At 45.2% G+C, this 17,362-nt stretch overlaps 1 protein-coding gene across 1 annotated transcript in view; it reads right to left on the bottom strand.

Moving 5' to 3' along the window:
- Positions 1-17,362, bottom strand: part of EPHX2 (epoxide hydrolase 2) — a 56,699-nt gene that overhangs the window by 14,018 nt on the left and 25,319 nt on the right. Inside the window, exons 8-12 of the mRNA XM_020898640.2 lie at positions 16,979-17,057; positions 15,020-15,054; positions 12,766-12,792; positions 11,004-11,089; positions 6,136-6,247 (exon numbers count right to left, since the gene is read on the bottom strand). Coding sequence (XP_020754299.2) covers positions 6,136-6,247; positions 11,004-11,089; positions 12,766-12,792; positions 15,020-15,054; positions 16,979-17,057 — 339 coding nt within the window. The remainder of the gene's footprint in view (positions 1-6,135; positions 6,248-11,003; positions 11,090-12,765; positions 12,793-15,019; positions 15,055-16,978; positions 17,058-17,362) is intronic.

Genomic DNA, 17,362 nt, shown 5'->3' on the forward strand with positions numbered 1-17,362 from the left:
TGGGTCCAACTCTTTGCAACCCCATGGACTATAGCCCGCCAGGCTCCTCTGTCTGTGGAGTTCTCCAGGCAAGAATACTGGAGTGGGTTGCCATTCCCTTTTCCAGTGGATCTTCCCAATCCAGGGATCGAATTTGGGTCTCCTGCATTGCAGGCAGATTCTTAACTGAGCCACCAGAGCAGCCCCACTACTCCTCCTTATTAACTGGGCAACTTAATCTTCCAGAGCCTCAGTTTCCTCATCTGCAAAATGGGAGTTTTATAAGGATAACAGGAGATAATGCCCATTTCTGATCATGCCTGGTACAGTATACATAGGAGAGATGACAATAAATGGTGATTATTGTTGTTATTATTACCTCCATAGTTAAAAGTGACTCGGATTTTCTTTTGCTCCATTTTCAAGGGCTTTTCCCTTTGTCTTTTAGCCATCACCATTTTGGACTCCTTTTTCCTATTCTAACTACCTAGCAGTTAAAAGTTATTTGATTGCATGAGAATTGTATAGTTTGGGATCTGTTCCCCTCACAAGCCTGGGGATTTCTTAGGGACACATACTGTATCTTATTTATATTTTTATTCCCACTGTGATAGCCTGGGTAATAAATACATCCCAACAAAGGCCAGATGGATGAGAAGGAGAGAGGAGAAAAAAGGAAAGAATGTGAGATAAAGACTTTGGTGGGGTTGTCTTGTAAATGACCACATGGATTGTGGCTTTTATTTATTTATTTATTTATTTTTAAATGAATAAAATCTTTTATTTGCATTGTAAACTGTTAGATTTCTTTTCTTTTTTTTTTACTTCCCCCCATCTCTTAACATATGCTTTCTAGTTTATTTATTTTTTAAATTTTTTCATCTTATTTTATTTTTTTCATTTATTTTTATTAGTTGGAGGCTAATTACTTTACAATATTGTAGTGGTTTTTGCCATACATTGACATGAATCAGCCATGGATTTACATGTGTTCCCCATCCCGATCCCCCCTCCCACCACCCTCCCCATACCATCCCTCTGGGTCATCCCAGTGCACCAGCCCCGAGCACTTGTCTCATGCATCCAACCTGGATTGGCAATCTGTTTCACACTTGATAATATACATGTTTCGAGGCTGTTCTCTCAGATCATCCCATCCTCATCTTCTCCCATAGAGTCCAAAAGTCTGTTCTATACATCTGTGTCTCTTTTTCTGTCTTGCATATAGGGTTATCATTACCATCTTAAATTCCATATATATGCATTAGTATACTATATTGGTGTTTATCTTTCTGGCTTATTTCACTCTGTATAAGGGGTTCCAGTTTCATCCATCTCATTAGAACTGATTCAAATGTATTCTTTTTAATGGCTGAGTAATATTCCATGGTGTAAATGTACCACAGCTTTCTTATCCATTCGTCTGCTGATGGGCATCTAGGTTGCTTCCATGTCCTGGCTATTATAAACAGTGTTGCGTGGCTTTTATTTTATTTTATTTTTTGCCCTCTACTGTAAGCTCCTATTCACCAAAGAAAGTGTGAAAGAAAATGCAGATTTTACAGCAGGACAAGAAAAATTTAGACATAAAATTTTTTTTCTGTGCCTTTTGGCCTCTTGTCCCCCCACACTGTGCACTGTGTATCTGCATTAGACATGGAACAAACCCCCATCAGCAGAAATATCTGCTCAACCATAAAGAACAACATTCTTCTCACATCAACAAGACAACTCCTTAAAAGACAGCCTTGACCTTGTAAGGGGCCATGATGATTCACTAGATTGTGTAAACTGTTCATAAGACATCATTTAATATACAGCCCTCTGTCTCAAAAACTGTAACTGTGTCTAGATCTCTAATCGGTAGGACAGTTCTCAGAATTTTCTGAGAGACTGTTCCTGGATTACAGTCCTCAATTCGACTTGAATAAAATTTTGCATTTCTGGGACTTCCCTGGTGGACAAACCTAGACAGTGTACTCAAAACCAGGGGCATTACTTTGCCAACAAAGGTCTGTATAGTTTTTCCAGTAGTCAAGTACAGATGTGAGAGTTGGACCATAAAGTAGGCTGAACGCCAAAGAATTGATGTTTTCGAACTGTGGGGATGGAGAAGACGCTTGAGAATCCCTTAGATAGCCAGAAGATCAAACCAGTCAATCTTAAAGGAAATCAACCCAGAATATTCACTGGAAGGGCTGACGCTGAAGCTCCAATACTTTGGTCACCTGATGCGAAGAGATGACTCACTGGAAAAGACCCTGATGCTGGGAAAGATTGAGGACAGGAGGAGAAGGGAGCAACAGAGAACAAGATGGTTGGATGGCATCACCGACTCAATGGACATGAGTTTGAGCAAACTTGGGGAGATAGTAAAGGACAGGGGAGCCTGGAGTGCTGCGGTCCGTGGGGTCACAAAGAATCGGACACGACAGAGAGTGAACAGCAATATGCTTAAGTACAGGCACACTTAAAAGTATAGTTTTAAAACATCTGGGAAATACTCATCAAGCTGTTCAGAGTAGCTAGTTCTACAGAAGTGAAGGGGGGATCTGACTTTTTATTTTAGACAACTCAGTACTTTTTCTTAGATAGCAAGCATGAAATACCTAAAGAATAAATGATGTAACAAACCACCAGCCGTCTCTGTAGCTGGAGTTACTGTGTTCTAGGGATTAAGAAAGATTCATTATACAGAGCGAAGTAAGCCAGAAAGATAAAGGCCATTACAGTATACTAACACATATATATGGAATTTAGAAAGATGGTAACGATAACCCTATATGCAAAACAGAAAAAGAGACTCAGATGTATAGAACAGACTTGTGGACTCTGTGGGAGAAGGCGAGGGTGGGATGTTTCAAGAGAACAGCATCGAAACATGTATATTTAGGGTGAAACAGATCACCAGCCCAGGTTGGATGCACGAGACAAGTGCTCGGGCCTGGTGCACTGGGAAGACCCAGAGGGATGGGGTGGAGAGGGAGGTGGGAGGGGGGACCGGGATGGGTTATACATGTAAATCCATGGCTAATTCATTTCAATGTATGACAAAAACCACTGCAATGTTGTAAAGTAATTAGCCTCCAACTAATAAAAATAAATGGAAAAAAAAAAAAAAGAAAGATTCAAAACATCAAGAGTAATGTGGATGTGGATGGTAATGTGGATGTGGATGTCGAGGTTCCTTCCTTCTATCTCAAAACCATCTCTCTTAATTACTTGTAATTTCCCCCCCTCCCCATTTTCTCTCTATCCTCTAGTTTCTCAGCTGGTTAAACATCTGAAAGTGTGTCTGCTGCTTGAAATCTGCCCATAGCTATGGTTTCACACACACACACACACACACACACACACGTGCACACCCACGGGCACCATAAAATCTTCTCCAAAGAAATAAGAATACAAATAGATTGCTAAGGAGAAATAAAGAGGAAGCAGTGTTGGGGGTGGGAGAGGACAGGGTTAAGAGGACACACTGGATGTGTTGAAATGTCCCCAGGGTCAGAATCTTAAGATTTAAAAAAAACGGAACAGGTCAGACTGAAGTCACACAGCTGATTCTATCTGTCTTTGCTGCCTTGAGCTGCCACCGACTTCTCCTCCTCCTCTTCCTCCTTTTCTTCCTACAAAACGGTGGAGGTCATAATCCCTTCCCTGAGAGGAAAAACACAGCTTTTGATCTGAGTTTCCGCCAGACTTGGCGAGTTGCCAGGACAGGACAGTACACGTCGGTGAACAGTTCAAAGAGCTGGATCTCAGCGTGGCGTTTGTCTAAGCTACACCCCGCGGTGCTCCAGAGAACTTGCGGTGAGAAGGCTGCGGACAGGGGTGTGGACCCGAGAGCTCACGGACGCCACCTGCAGGCTGGAGAGGGGTGGCGGCTGGGGCGGGGAGATGGGAGGGCAGTGGTGGTGCAGGGTAGGTGAAGGGTGAGAAAGGGGGGCTCCCAGTGTCTGCCCGCGTGCTGAGTCGCTCAGTCCTGTCCGACTCTTTGCAACCCTATGGACCGTAGCCCGCCAGGCTCCTCTGTCCATGGATCCTCCAGGCAAGAACACTGCAGTGTGTTGCCTTGCTCTCCTCCAGGGGATCTTCCCGGCCCAGGGATCGAACCTGAGTCTCTTACATCTCCTGCACTGGCAGGTGGGTTCTTTACCACTAGCGCCACATGGGAAGTCCAGGGCTCCCAGTGCCCACCCCTGAATCAAAGAGTTGCTTTATGTTGTATTTATTGGCCTGAATTCAGCTTATCTTTAAAGCTATTACCTGGATGAAAACTATCCAACCAGACTCCCCTTTTTCAAATGAGGAACTGAGTGTGGAGACAGAAGGGGACATGGCTTGTCCATCTCCTGACTGAGCAGGGAGTGTACACGCTGGAGGGACTCATCAGCCACTATGGTTCCTCCTTAAGACCCAGCTTGGGGCCCATCCTACCAGCCCCAGATACTGGATTCACTCAATCTGGTCTTCTAGTAGCCAGATCACTAATTTGAATATAGAACACTTCCCTGCCGAGAAGCTTTGTCCTTAAGAACAAAGCCAGCCCCAAACAGTGACCACAGAACAATAAAGGTGCTGATTTTTTCCACAGTGACTGTAACAACCTTTGAAACAAAAATCATTGCTCTACAATTAGTAAGCATCGTTCCCCCTCCCCTGAGGTCACTCTGACCTTGAGTTTATCCTGGGTTGCCCCTCCCCTCCCTGCTCGGATGCACGGGATGCACGGGATGCACAGATAAAGCCCAAACTCCCTCTGAGTGCGGCTGAAGAGGAGGTGTGAGGGCTTTGAAGACAGACAAGGCAAGGTCAGCATCCTGATCCAGTTGAGTATCTGGTCTCAGGCCACTGAGTAAGACTCCCCGAGTCAGCTCAGCTGAAAAGATGGGACAGAAGGCCACGTGATGATGCAGAACCACCTGGCTGAACAGGCACCCAAACAGCAGGAGTTGCAACCCAAGCATCCATCAAGGGAAGAATGGGATACTGCGGGCATGTGTGCATGTTCAGCTGTGTCCCACTCTGGAACCCCATGGACTGCAGTCTGCCAGGCTCCTCTGTCCATGGAAGTTCCCAGGCAAGGATACTGGAGTGGGTTGCCATTTCTAACTCCAGGGGATCCTCCCGATCCAGTAGACGTGGGCTCGATCCCTGGGTCAGGAAGATCCCCTGGAGAAGGGAATGGCAACCTGCTCCAGTATCCTTGCCTGGGAAATCTGATGGACAGAGGAGCCTGACAGGCTACAGTCCATAGGGTAGCAAACAGTCAGATACAACTTAGCGACTGAGCGCACACACACACACACACACACACACACACACACACACGAGCAGCAGAGAGGCAAAGGCTGGATGATAGATGTGGTGAGATGCTGTCATGATCTTTATCAATAAACTCGATCCATCCTCCTCTCTTTGGGGTGTTAGGGAGCATCTTTTATCCTTTCTGGAATTACCCAGACACAGCTGGGCATCAGAGTGCAGAGCCCACAAATGGAGGAGGATCAGATGAGGGCAGCTGCAGGGGGGCAGCCAGGCTGCACGACGTTGCTCTCAGGGAATCCAGGGACAGGTGGAAAGTAGCCACATGCATCACACAGCACCCAAACCCTCAGAGGCAACTCTGGAAGGCATCCTCGGCTTTGAGGCACACAGGTGATACCTAGAAGCCTCTCACATCTCTCAAAGGACATCTGCAAGGGGTCTGGTGAGGGGCTTTTAGGCTCCGGTGCTGTCTGTAACTAGAAACATCCCTCCTCAGTACACAGAAATATCAGGTCCCAGGCAGGAAGCCAGGAGGTGGTGCTCACAACCAGAGGTGGGTTTCACCAGCCGCTCAGCCAGAGAACTAAGAAGTGGCTCCAGATGAACGCTCAGCTCCCACTTCCCCATTTCAGAGGAGCAGAAGAACCCTGTCCACCACACTGCTGTTCCATCAACACCCCAAATACACACACACACATGCAGAAATGTGTCATCACCCAGGAAGGACCAGCTGAGCTCAGCTTCACCTGAGCCTACTTGTGAACACCTTTCTCACTGAAGCCACAGAAAACTCAAGAGGGCAGAGACAGATCAGACCATCAGGGCAGGGAGGAGGGAGGAAGGAGAAAGAACAAAACCCTTGGTGGGCTGGCAGGGCCCCGAACTTACCGGTTCCTGAAAGTAGAGCTGGTAATTGAAGGCAGGGTTGGCCTTGATGATCTCCATGGAGGACACTTTGGGATTTGACGGCATGAAGGGAGTATTCAAACTGGCCACTGCCCTGTGGGAAGAAGAGGTGTCAAGACACAGACCCCATAAGAAGACAGTCTGCAAGGACCAGAAAGCATCTTATGTGTCAAAACGTGAGCTTGGAGTGGTGGAGTGCCACATACATGATCTCACTCCAGCAGTGCATGGAGAACTGGACCTAAAACTAAAACCACCCTTCTTGACTCTCCAGTCCTATGTTTGTTTTTTTAATTTAATTTTTATTTATTTTATATACCCCAATATAAAACCAAAGACATTTTTTACTGGGGTATGACCAATTAACAATGTTGTGGTAGTGTCAAGCGGACAGCAAAGGGACTCAGCCTTACATATACATGCATCTGTTCTCCCCCAAATTCCCCTCCCATCCAGGCTGCCATGTAACATTCAGCAGAGTTCCCTGTGCTGGACAGCAGGTTCTTGCTGGTTATACATTTTAAACATAGCAGTGTGTACACGACCTTCCCAAAGTTCCTAATATCCCTTCTCCCCGGCAACCATAACTGCAGTATTTCTCACCTACTTGCCACACAAGCATGCCCTCATGTATGTTACATGCAGTATATCTATCTCGATTAGAGCATAGCGTAATCTTTCTCTAGATTTTAAAACCAGTCATTTTTCCTTCCTTCCTTCACTCACTGTTTCCTCTGTGTGGAGTGTAATTCCATGCCACATACCAGGGGAGAGAAAACATAAAACCAATACTCCAGGAGCTTCCTGTGGTCTAACAGGAAGCATAGACAAATACATGCATCTGTGCTCAGTCCTGTCTGACTCTTTGCAACCCCATGGACTGTAGCCAGCCAGGCTCCTCTGTCCATGGGATTTCCCAGGGAGGAATAGTGGAGCGGGTTGCCATTTTCTCCTCCAGGGAATCTTCCTGACCCAGGGATCAAAGCTGGGTCTCCTGCATTTCAGGCAGATTCTTTACCATCTGAGTTACTAGGCTTCCCATAGGAATAAAAGAGAGGCTGAATTTGAAAGATCCCATGAATGTAGAACTAACAGAAGTTGGCCAGGAACACAGTTAGCTTGGCTGGTTGGCAAGAATTCCATATCCCACTCTTACCTTGGGGAAACTTTTTCCTACGAAAGAAACCGATATATAGGGTACTTTCTTGGTGGTCCACTGGTTAAAGCTCTGTGCTTCCAATGCAAGGGGTGTGGGTGTGACCCCTGGTCAGGGAACTAACAACCCACATGCCACTAGGCACAGCCCCCTCCAACAAATAAACAGTTAAAAAAATCCCATTAAATTAAAAAAAAAACCAGATATATGAAATAAAAAAAAACAGATATATGAAATATATTTTAAAAAGATATATAAAATATAAGATATATAAAAAATATACCCATTTTATATATAAAATAGGAGCAATGGGATAATCAGGGCAAAAGAAATAATCAGAGAAAGGACTGGTAACTTTTACTCCATACCAGCCAATAGAAATATAATTCAAACCATATATGATTAAAAATTTTCTCCTGCAGTGCAGGAGACCTGGGTTCAATTCCTGGGTTGGGAAGATTCCCCTGGAGGAGGGCATGGCAACCCACTCCAATATTCTTGCCTAGAGGATCCCCATGGATATAAGAGCCTGGCAGGCTACAGTCCACAGGGTCGCAAAGAATTGGACATGACTGAGTAACTAAGCATAGCACAGTAGCCAAATTAAAACCAGCAAAAAGGAATATGTGAGGTTAATTTTAAACAATATTTAATATTAATTAATTTGATATTAATTTTAATTTAATGTTAACTGAAACATTAACTTAATATTTAACCCAATGTATCAAAAATATTAATAATTTTGATATGTAATCAATATTAAGAATTATTAAGAAGCTATTTTACATTCTTTTTTTCATACTAAGTCTTTGGAATCTGGAAGGCATTTTCTACTTACAGTAATCTCAGTTCAAAACTGGCCACATTTCAAAGGTTCAATAGCCATGATTAGTGCAGGTTATGGTATAAATAAGTTATATTTATGCCTATAGGCTTCTAATGATACCATAGTGAACCCATTTTAAGTGTTATTTAAGTCACAAGTCAAGAAACTGTAACTTTTACTAAATATTCTGGATAGAATGGGGTTTTCTTTTTAATCACTTTGACACATTATTTATTCCATATTAAAAAACATCACTAAATGAGATGACAGCATGTAAATACTTAAAGACTAATTAGTACATATAAACTGCATTAAGATTAGAAAAAGCTGAACCATAGCTCCTGGCAGCAGCATCTTTAGGTGATTGTTAAAGAGAGGATAGAAAACAAATAAGTGAGTACATCCTTATTTTAAATAGGTCCCCAAAGCTTATTTCAGTAGAAAGGCAAAACCACGATTCAAAGAAATATTCCACATAAAATGTTGCTTTTTCTTTTTCCTTCACTCTTTGTCTGAATAGAAAGGCAGTGATCAGTGCTGTCAACAATATTTTTTAATAAAAGAGACCCAGAGATGTGAGACCCTGAGAGGGTCTCAGCTCCCTTACAACCTCCCAGGAATAAGGTAACAGGGCTGATTTGATGAGCGCAGATGGAGGAGAAGCTACTGCTCCAGAGCCAACAGCAGACATGGTGGAAACAGCACAAGGAAAAAGAAACAGGAAACCAGAGCATGCCTGCGTGTCTCAGATCTGATGTTACTATGCACAAAATTTCACCTGGCTCATGTTTAACTTAAAATTCTCACAGGAGAGAAAGAGACAAAGAGAGAGACTAAGTTTAGTAGAACAACAACAATGTGGAGACCATCTGTTGTTGTTCTATTTCTTTTTGTTCCCTTCAAGAAGCATCTAGGGACTTCCCTGGTGACCCAGTGGTTAAGAGTCTGCCTTCCAATGCAGGGTCTGCGGGTTCAATCTCTGGTCGGGGAACTAGGACCCCAGGTGCTGAACGGCAACTAAGTCACAACTAAGGCCTGATGCAGTCAAATAAATAAAAAAGGAAGAAGAAGAAGCACCTAACACAGTCTCCAGAGTAACTTTTTGGTGAAACTGATTCTTAAGAGCTGATTTCTTACCTTGCTTTTGAATGAGAGAGAGAGAACAGAGAGAAGCTGAAGAGATCAGAACAGAGCACAAAAACTTTAAAACTATTTTAGGAAATGTTTGATTTTTTTCTGGTCTTTCAGAGCACCCAACTGTTTGAACTGGGGTTGAACTGAGCATAAATATCTTGAAAGTTTCTCGAGTGTTTCCATTTGTATAAACTCTGCCAAATAAAAAGTGATTGGGTGAGTTAGGGAAACAGAGATGACCGCTAAGGATGATGTTTTAGTTAATTTGCTAAGATCGAAGGCTGAAATGGGAGGTCAGACAGGCTTTAACTGCAGTTACCAACTCAAGTGGTGTGTGGCCACAAAGACCGCCTGACCCTCCAGGTTCAAAGCAGATCATCTGAAAGCTCCCATGGGTGCCCTGAAATGCCATTCTGCAATGATTATGAGTGATGTGATCAGGATCATGAAATATCACTCCAACCTGCATTCTGCAGGTGGAGTAGCCATGTGTGGGTGTGTGTGTGTGTGTCTGTTCAGTCGTTCAGTCATGCCAGCTCTTTGCAACCCCCTGGATTGTAGCCCTCCAGCCTCTGTCCATGGGATTCTCCAGACAAGACTACTGGAGTGGGTTGCCATTTCCTCCTCCAGGGGATCTTCCCAGCCCAGGGACTGAACCTGTGTCTCCTGCGGCTCCTGTATTATCAGGCAGATTCTCTACCACAGAGCCACCTGGGAAGCCCTGGAATAGTCGGGTAGGAGTGGCAATCACCACTTTGTGGTCGAAGAAACCAGGGCCTAATGGGTGAAGTGAGTTGTCACATAGCCAGTGCAGGGCAAAATCGAAAGCTGTGTTTTCTGACTCCGACCAGGGCTAAAGTCTCTCCTGGTCCTCAATTCTATGAAGCTGACATCCCTGCTACCTCACCCACTCCCCTCAAAGTCCACCCTCATGGTCCTGCATTCTGGCTGCTTGGGCGCTGCATTATTCACTGCATTACTGGTGACTGAGACAGGCCTTGTGCCTAAGACATTAGCTCATTAAACTGTCCCTATTAAGAAATGGAATATTTTCTGCCGTATCAGTAAACAAAGGATGTCAGTCATCAGCAACTGCAACCCTCCAAAGTGAGCAGGTGAGGCCTGAGGGAACTCAGGAAAGAAAGAATACCTACCATCTAGGAGCCACCAGACTGCAGCCACTCCCTATGCTGAGCCCTGAGAAAACTCAGGATGTAAAAACAGCATGCTGGCCTTAGACAGCTGAAGTACGTGTCAAAGGAATGATTTCAGTGAGCCCAGACTCTTGCATCTTCCCATACATGGAACAAGTGCTCAATTCCCTAACTTGAGATATCTCATTTTCTTTAATTAACAATCAACTTAAAAAATTATTGGAAGATAACTGCTTGACAACATTTTGCTGGTTTCTGCTATACATCTGCCATCTGTTGCAAAACTGCTGTACGACCTGGCTCCCCCTCACCTCCTCAGAGCAGTTTCTCAGAGCTATCTGAAACACTGTCTCCAGGCTGCAGTCCTCACTTCGCTGCAAATAAAACTTGCAACACTTGAGTTGTGAAAAATTTTTTCAGTGCCACTCACACACCAGTGGGCTAAGGGAATAAAGTTTTACCTTCTCAGATAACAACCTACCATTTTCAAGATGTTTTCTGGAACTCAAGACCCGAGGAAGCATCTTAGGGAATTCAAGTCCAGTCTGACCCAAACTATTGATGCCCATTGCCTAATTACCTCACTCTCTCGGGGTGGAAGAGAGAGATGGACCACACCAGCATGCCGCCCCAGTCATGGCCAATGAACACAGCCTGAGAGATGCCCTAGGAGGACAAAGGAAGGGGAAGAGTGTGAGCAGGTTCCTGGGGTGGGGGATAGGTGCTGAGAGCTGGAGGCCTGGTTCTCCCCTGAGGTCCAACCACAGCAACTACTTCCAATGTCCACTGTCTTGAAACCTCTGTCCCCAAATGTGGGCCCCACAGACCTGCCACACAAATGACTGGCCTTTTAAATATTCTTGGGAGACTGAGGCCACTGGCCATGAATTCCCTATCTACCTTCTCTCCAATCAAAATTTTTTTCACCTTTTTTCCTCCTATTTGTCTTAAAGTTAGAATGACTCCCCTCCCCTCCCATGCTCTTCTCCCATTGAGTGGTTATTATTCTGTTCCCCATTCTTTTGGGATCTTCTCTCCCTCTAAGTAGCCAGGAGAGCCTCCAAAGCATCTTTTATCTCCTGATTTCTCCCTGCATCTTCCTCTTCTCTGCTGCTGTAACCACGAAATGACCACATTCCCTTCCATGGAAGACCTACTGTGTCACAGGCTCTTCTAACACACATTTTGCAAATGAGAAGACGGCTCACAGTGGTCAAGAGACTTGCCCACACTGCATGGATGATAAGTGGTGGAGGTCCCAGGTGGAGGTCAGACCCAGGTCCCCCAACCTAAGGACTTCCCAGGTGGTGCTAGTGGTAAAGAACCCACCTGGCCAATGCAGGAGACATAAGAGATGTGGGTTCAATCCCTGAGTCAGGAAGATCCCTGAAGGAGGGCATGGCAACCCACTCCAGTATTCTTCCCTGGAAAATCCAATGGACAGAGGAGCCTGGTGGGATAGTCCATGGTGCTGCAGAGTTGGACACTACTGAAGTGACTTAGCATGCACACAGCCCCCAACCTAAGATTGGGCTCCTTCCTCTATCCTACCTACTCATCACATTTAGGGCCTTCAGATCCTTCCCAGTCCCACTAGAAGGAAGTGGGCAAGGCACAATCATTAAAAGAATGATACAACCATTGAGAACAGGATATCACAAAAATCTGTTAGAACGTGCTAGGCCCAAGATGGCAAAAGGTTCGACCTTCAGTAGACCTTGAGCCTCATTATATGCTCAAACATTCCAAACCATGTTAAGTGGAGGCATAAGATTTTAAATATTTCAAAAGGGGTGTAACTTTTTAAAAGTTGTGTAATATTGTTGTTCAGTTGCTAAGTCATGTCCAACTCTTTTGTGACCCCATGGGCTGTAGCCCGCCAGACTCCTCTGTCCATGGGATTTCCCAGGCAAGAACACTGGAGTGGTCTACCATTTTCCTTCTCCAGGGGATCTTGCTGACCCAGGGGTCAAACCCACGTTCCCTGCATTGGCAGGTGGATTCCTTACCACCAAGCCACCTAGGAAGCACTGTGGGAATATTAGGATATTTTCCAAACTTCTTAACCTGGCACTTAGGCTCTCCACCTGGCTTAAAGCCAACAAAGATATCCTATCCCTCGGAAGATGCTTCTCATAAAACAAGAACCAAAACAAATTCATCTGTGTATTCTCCAAACCTGTCTTTGTGGTCCCTTCCCACCCACCACCCCCACTTCCCCGGCTTGTGCCACTCCCTTCAGAGCTCTGACAGATGACAGCTTCTAGGGTTATATCTTTTCTTTAACTGCCCAGCCCCAAACAGAATTCTCCAAAGAGATCAGTTCAAGATAATTAACTTACCAACTTATCCAGGAAGGTGATCATGTCCTAAGAAAGAAAACACACAGCAAAATCAGAACTGTGGCCATCCAACTCAGCAGCTTCAAGGTTAGAATTACTGTGTTTGCCTTTGTTATAGTCTGAATTGTGTCCTCCCCACCCCCAAATTCATATGCTGAAGCCCTAACCCCTGGTAGTTCAGAATATGGCTGTATTAAATATCTGAAGGTAGAGTCATTTAAAAAGTGATGAAGTTAAATGGGGTCATTAGGGTGAGACTAATCCAATATAAAAGGGAAAACAACTATGGCTTCCTGTTTCTCAGCCCTGCTTCTCTGAAAAGACTCCCTTGTCACACCATCTCTGCTGTCTGAGCCAACGCGAAGGGCCTCTGCTCAGTACAATGAGTCTGCAGAGCTGCATATATGGAGCCCATACGGGTGGGGCCCTGAGCCAATAAGATTAGTGTTCTTATAAGAATAGCCCCGGACAGCTGGTTCTCTCTCCCTGCCGTGTGAAGACACAGCAAGAAGGCAGTCACCCACAGGCCAGGGGGCCCCTCGCGACAACCTGGGCCTACTGGCACAAGATCCCAGACTTTGAGCCTCCAGAAAGGGAAGAAATACACTTCTGTGGTTTAAGCCCTCTGGTCTGTGGTGTCTTGTCATGTAAGCTCGAGCTGACTAATGTACACATTAATGGGGAATTTAGCTGAGGGATTCCCAGAAACTCCAGGACATGCAAAGTGGCAGGACCCATGAGGTTCCTGATGAGGAACCAACAGACTGTCTGATGTAAGAGCATCTCTAAGGGGTGAAGGGTGCAGAACTGTGGTCCAGCTACAGTGACTGGGGTGACCTGAGTCCTCCATCAGCGAGAAAAATGATTAAGGAGGAATGTGGGAAATCAAATAAATGCAGGAACCCCTTTACCTTCTCCTCCTAGCTGATACTGTCCATACCACTCCCTGGGCACTAAAGTTTTATTCATAGCGTCTCTCCACTTCCTTCTTTCTTTATTACTCCCTTGATTTCCGGGTTCTCAGCCTGGTTCCTCAGACTTGCCTGAGCATGGACTGCTGTTTCCTGAGTCCACAACTCTGCTCTGGAAGCAACTCAGAGCATGGGTTTTGCTTTTTTGGCAACTTACAGAGGCTGTTCACAGGCCAGGAGAAGTCAAGGTCACCAATTCCAGGGCAGCCAGAATCCTGTGCTGTTCCTGGGACTGTTTCATTTCTAACAAGAAACAGCATCATTCTCACAGTTCCCTGAAGGATCTCTGGTCCTGGGGAAATCGTTTCCAGAAGGAAGGTCCTGGATCCATACATATTCTCAGGGGTTGACCCAGGTAACTCTCCACTGGAAAACTCACTAAGTGTACTTTTTCTGTATGACAGGTTGGCTTATACCTGGGCAGGTCACGGTCCCCTCATCCTGCCAGTAAGAAGCATCTGTAATTTTAGCATAACCAGGGGAATCAGCAGTTTTCAGGCCACAGAGAAGGCTGTTTCTTCCTCCTGGTCCCTCCAGCCTTTGCTTTTGCTCTAGGGCTGATGGAGGTTTGGGTGCAAGCTCTGAGATGAGGGTCCCCTCCTAATGGTGCTGATGCCTTAGAACAGGAAGACCACTGCAGTCTCCAGTCCACACACTCACTCCCAGGGTCCAACCAAAAACGTCTTTACCAAAATAAAGTGATTTTTTAAAAACTCTCAGGATGGAAAGGTGATATGGTGGTGTAGTTAGGAGCAGGAACAGGGGAGCTACTACAGAATTCAAACCTGGCTCTAAAACTGTTGACCTCAGGCAAATTACATGACCCCTCATACTCAATTTCCTCTTCCATCAAACACTGAGAAAAATACTTGATATACAGGGTGTGCGTGCATGCTGAGTTGCTTCAGTCATGACTCTTTGCACCTGTATGGACTGTAGCCTGCCAGGCTCCTCTGTCCATGGGATTCTCCAGGCAAGAATACTAGAGTGGGTTGCTATGCCCTCCTCCAGGGAATCTCCCCAACCCAGGGGTCCAACCAGCATCTCTTACATCTCCAGCTTTGGCAGGCAGGTTCTTTACCACTAGAACCACCTGGGAAAACCTACTTGACATACAACAAATGTTGGCTATTATTTCAAAATATTTCAACTTTCAGAAAGAACTTATACCCAAATGCTGTGAAATGCTGCATTCTTAGAACTTAAATCACACTTCTGTTTTTTATCAATGAAAACACAGAATGGAAAAGAAGTTACAGATGTTACCCAAAGACACTTCTTACCTTGCTTAACACTTCCATGGAATATTCTTCTATTTCTGCAATTATAAATAAAAGAAACATTTAATTTAATTTGTGTAATTAAAAATTATCAACAAACTAAAAAGGCCTCTTTGTAAAAAAAAAAAATGCATCTTATTACATGATTAGAGTGATATAGTCTGTACAAGGGATTCAGGGAAGATTACAATAGAGACGAATAAAAATAAACACTTAAATAATTAAAGAAAAAACCCTTAGACATCTTTCCTGAATATTTGGACTGAGTCCTTCCTTTTATCTAAAATGCTTCTGTGTCGTTCAAGAGGTAGTAAGCTGAGGCTGAGTTGACATGATGACATTTAGGGAACAATCACAGAGGCCCACTCTTGCCATGATAGGCTGAGTGGCCTGGAGGTGGCCCCTGAGTGCCTGAGAGCCCCAGCCCATGTCAGCGGGCTTCCAACTCAGCATAGCAGGGCAATGTGAGTGTGGCTGCAGCAGCTCAGAAAAGGGGTGGTGAGCCACTGCCTGGGCTCACTAGGCTGCTAAGAGCATCCTTGACGACAGAGGGACCAGCGACTCTGCTCCACACCTGACTGCTTCCCATTCCCTCCTCCACACGGCATTCTTAAAGGTTGGGGGCTGAGGATCCCTCTGACACTGATAAAGACAATGCACTCTTAGGCAATCCTGTGGTTAAGACTTTGTCTTTCAAGGCAGGGGGTGCAGGTTCGATATCTGGTCAGGGAGCCGAGATCCCACATGCCTTGTGGCCAAAACACCAAAAACATAAAACAGAAGCAACGTTGTAACAAATTCAAGAAATTCAAAAATTGTCTTAATAAAAAAAAAAAATCTTAAAAATATAATGGATTCCTCTCTTCCCAGGGAAAGTGCTCATAAACCCACACGTGGTCTCAAGGGTTCACAGGCCCTGACATCATCAGATGGGCTCCCACTAGGACACATAGATGCTGGGTTAAGTAAGAATCTGGCCTACAAATTACTGTATGATTCAGCAATTCCACTTTTGGGTATATATGCCAAAGAACTGACAGGAGGGATGCAAAGAGATATTTGTACACCTGTGTTAATACCCGTGTTAATTGCAGCATTATTTACAATAGCCAAAAGGTGAAGCCATCCCAGTGTCCATCAATCGATGCATGTATAAACAAACTGTGGTCTATTTACACAATGAAATATTGTGTGTGTGTGTGTTCAGTCCCTCAGTGGTGTACGACTCTGCAACCCTATGAACTGTAGCCCGCCAGGCTCCTCTGCCCATGGGATTATTCTGGAAAGAATACTAGAGTGGGCTCCTAGATCCTCTAGGAGATCTCCCTGACCCAAGGGTTGAACCTGCATCTCCTGAGGCTCCTGCATTGGCAGGCATATTCTTTTATCACTGATCTACTGAGCCTCCCACAATGGAATATTACTCACCCCTAAAAAGGAAGGAAATTGTGATACAGGATATAACATGGATGAACCCTGATGACATTATGCTAAGTGAAATAAGTCAATTACAAAAGGATGGATACTGTATGATCCACTTAGATGAGGTACCTGGTCAAGTTTATAGAATCAGAGAGCAGAAGGGAGCTTGTGTGGGAACTCAAGGGAGGGAGAATGGGGAGTCACTGGTTAATGGTACAGAGATTCAGTTCTGCAAGATGGAAAAAGAAGCTGGATGGTACCAATTACACCCTATATCCTCAATGACTCACAGGAGACTCCCTTGGGGGCACAGATCGCTGGGTTTCTTACATTCATTCAGAGTATGAGGACCAGAGTCATCCGGGGCCCAAAGTGCGCAGACATGGACACTGCAGGAGCTGGGAGGGGAAGAGGGGAGTCAGACCTCCTGGAAGGGCTGCCTGCTCTGACATGGGAACAGGTGAAGACAGTGCAGTGGGAGAGCTCAGACAGTCAGAGGGCATGACCAACGCAGGAACAGCTGTAAGACAGCTAACTCACCAGGAGGAGCAGAGGACTCTCCGTAGCCTTTCATGTCCACAGCGAGGACCCGGAAGCCCGCCTGGGCCAGAACAGGGATCTAGAACACAAACATTTCAGACCCCCTCCGGTGTGGCCTCATCAGTATTTTTTGGACACTCCCTCTTTGCTTCTTATAAATGGCTCGGTTCTAAATGCCACATGACACTACCTGGAATCCTTGCCATGGGATTGGAATCTCACTGTGATGGGGCTGCCACGGATGGTGGTAGGGTTTGTACACTGCACCTAATGTGCCTCTGCACCTACCAGAGAGAGCAGCTTTCCTAGCAAAGACCTTGCAGATTTTTATACTCACTACAGAGACTTCTCAGCAGGTGGCATAAAGCATCTTGAGGAAATCTA

The sequence above is a fragment of the Odocoileus virginianus genome, chromosome 31, assembly GCF_023699985.2.
Source record: "Odocoileus virginianus isolate 20LAN1187 ecotype Illinois chromosome 31, Ovbor_1.2, whole genome shotgun sequence".
NCBI classification, from domain to species: Eukaryota; Metazoa; Chordata; class Mammalia; order Artiodactyla; family Cervidae; genus Odocoileus; species Odocoileus virginianus.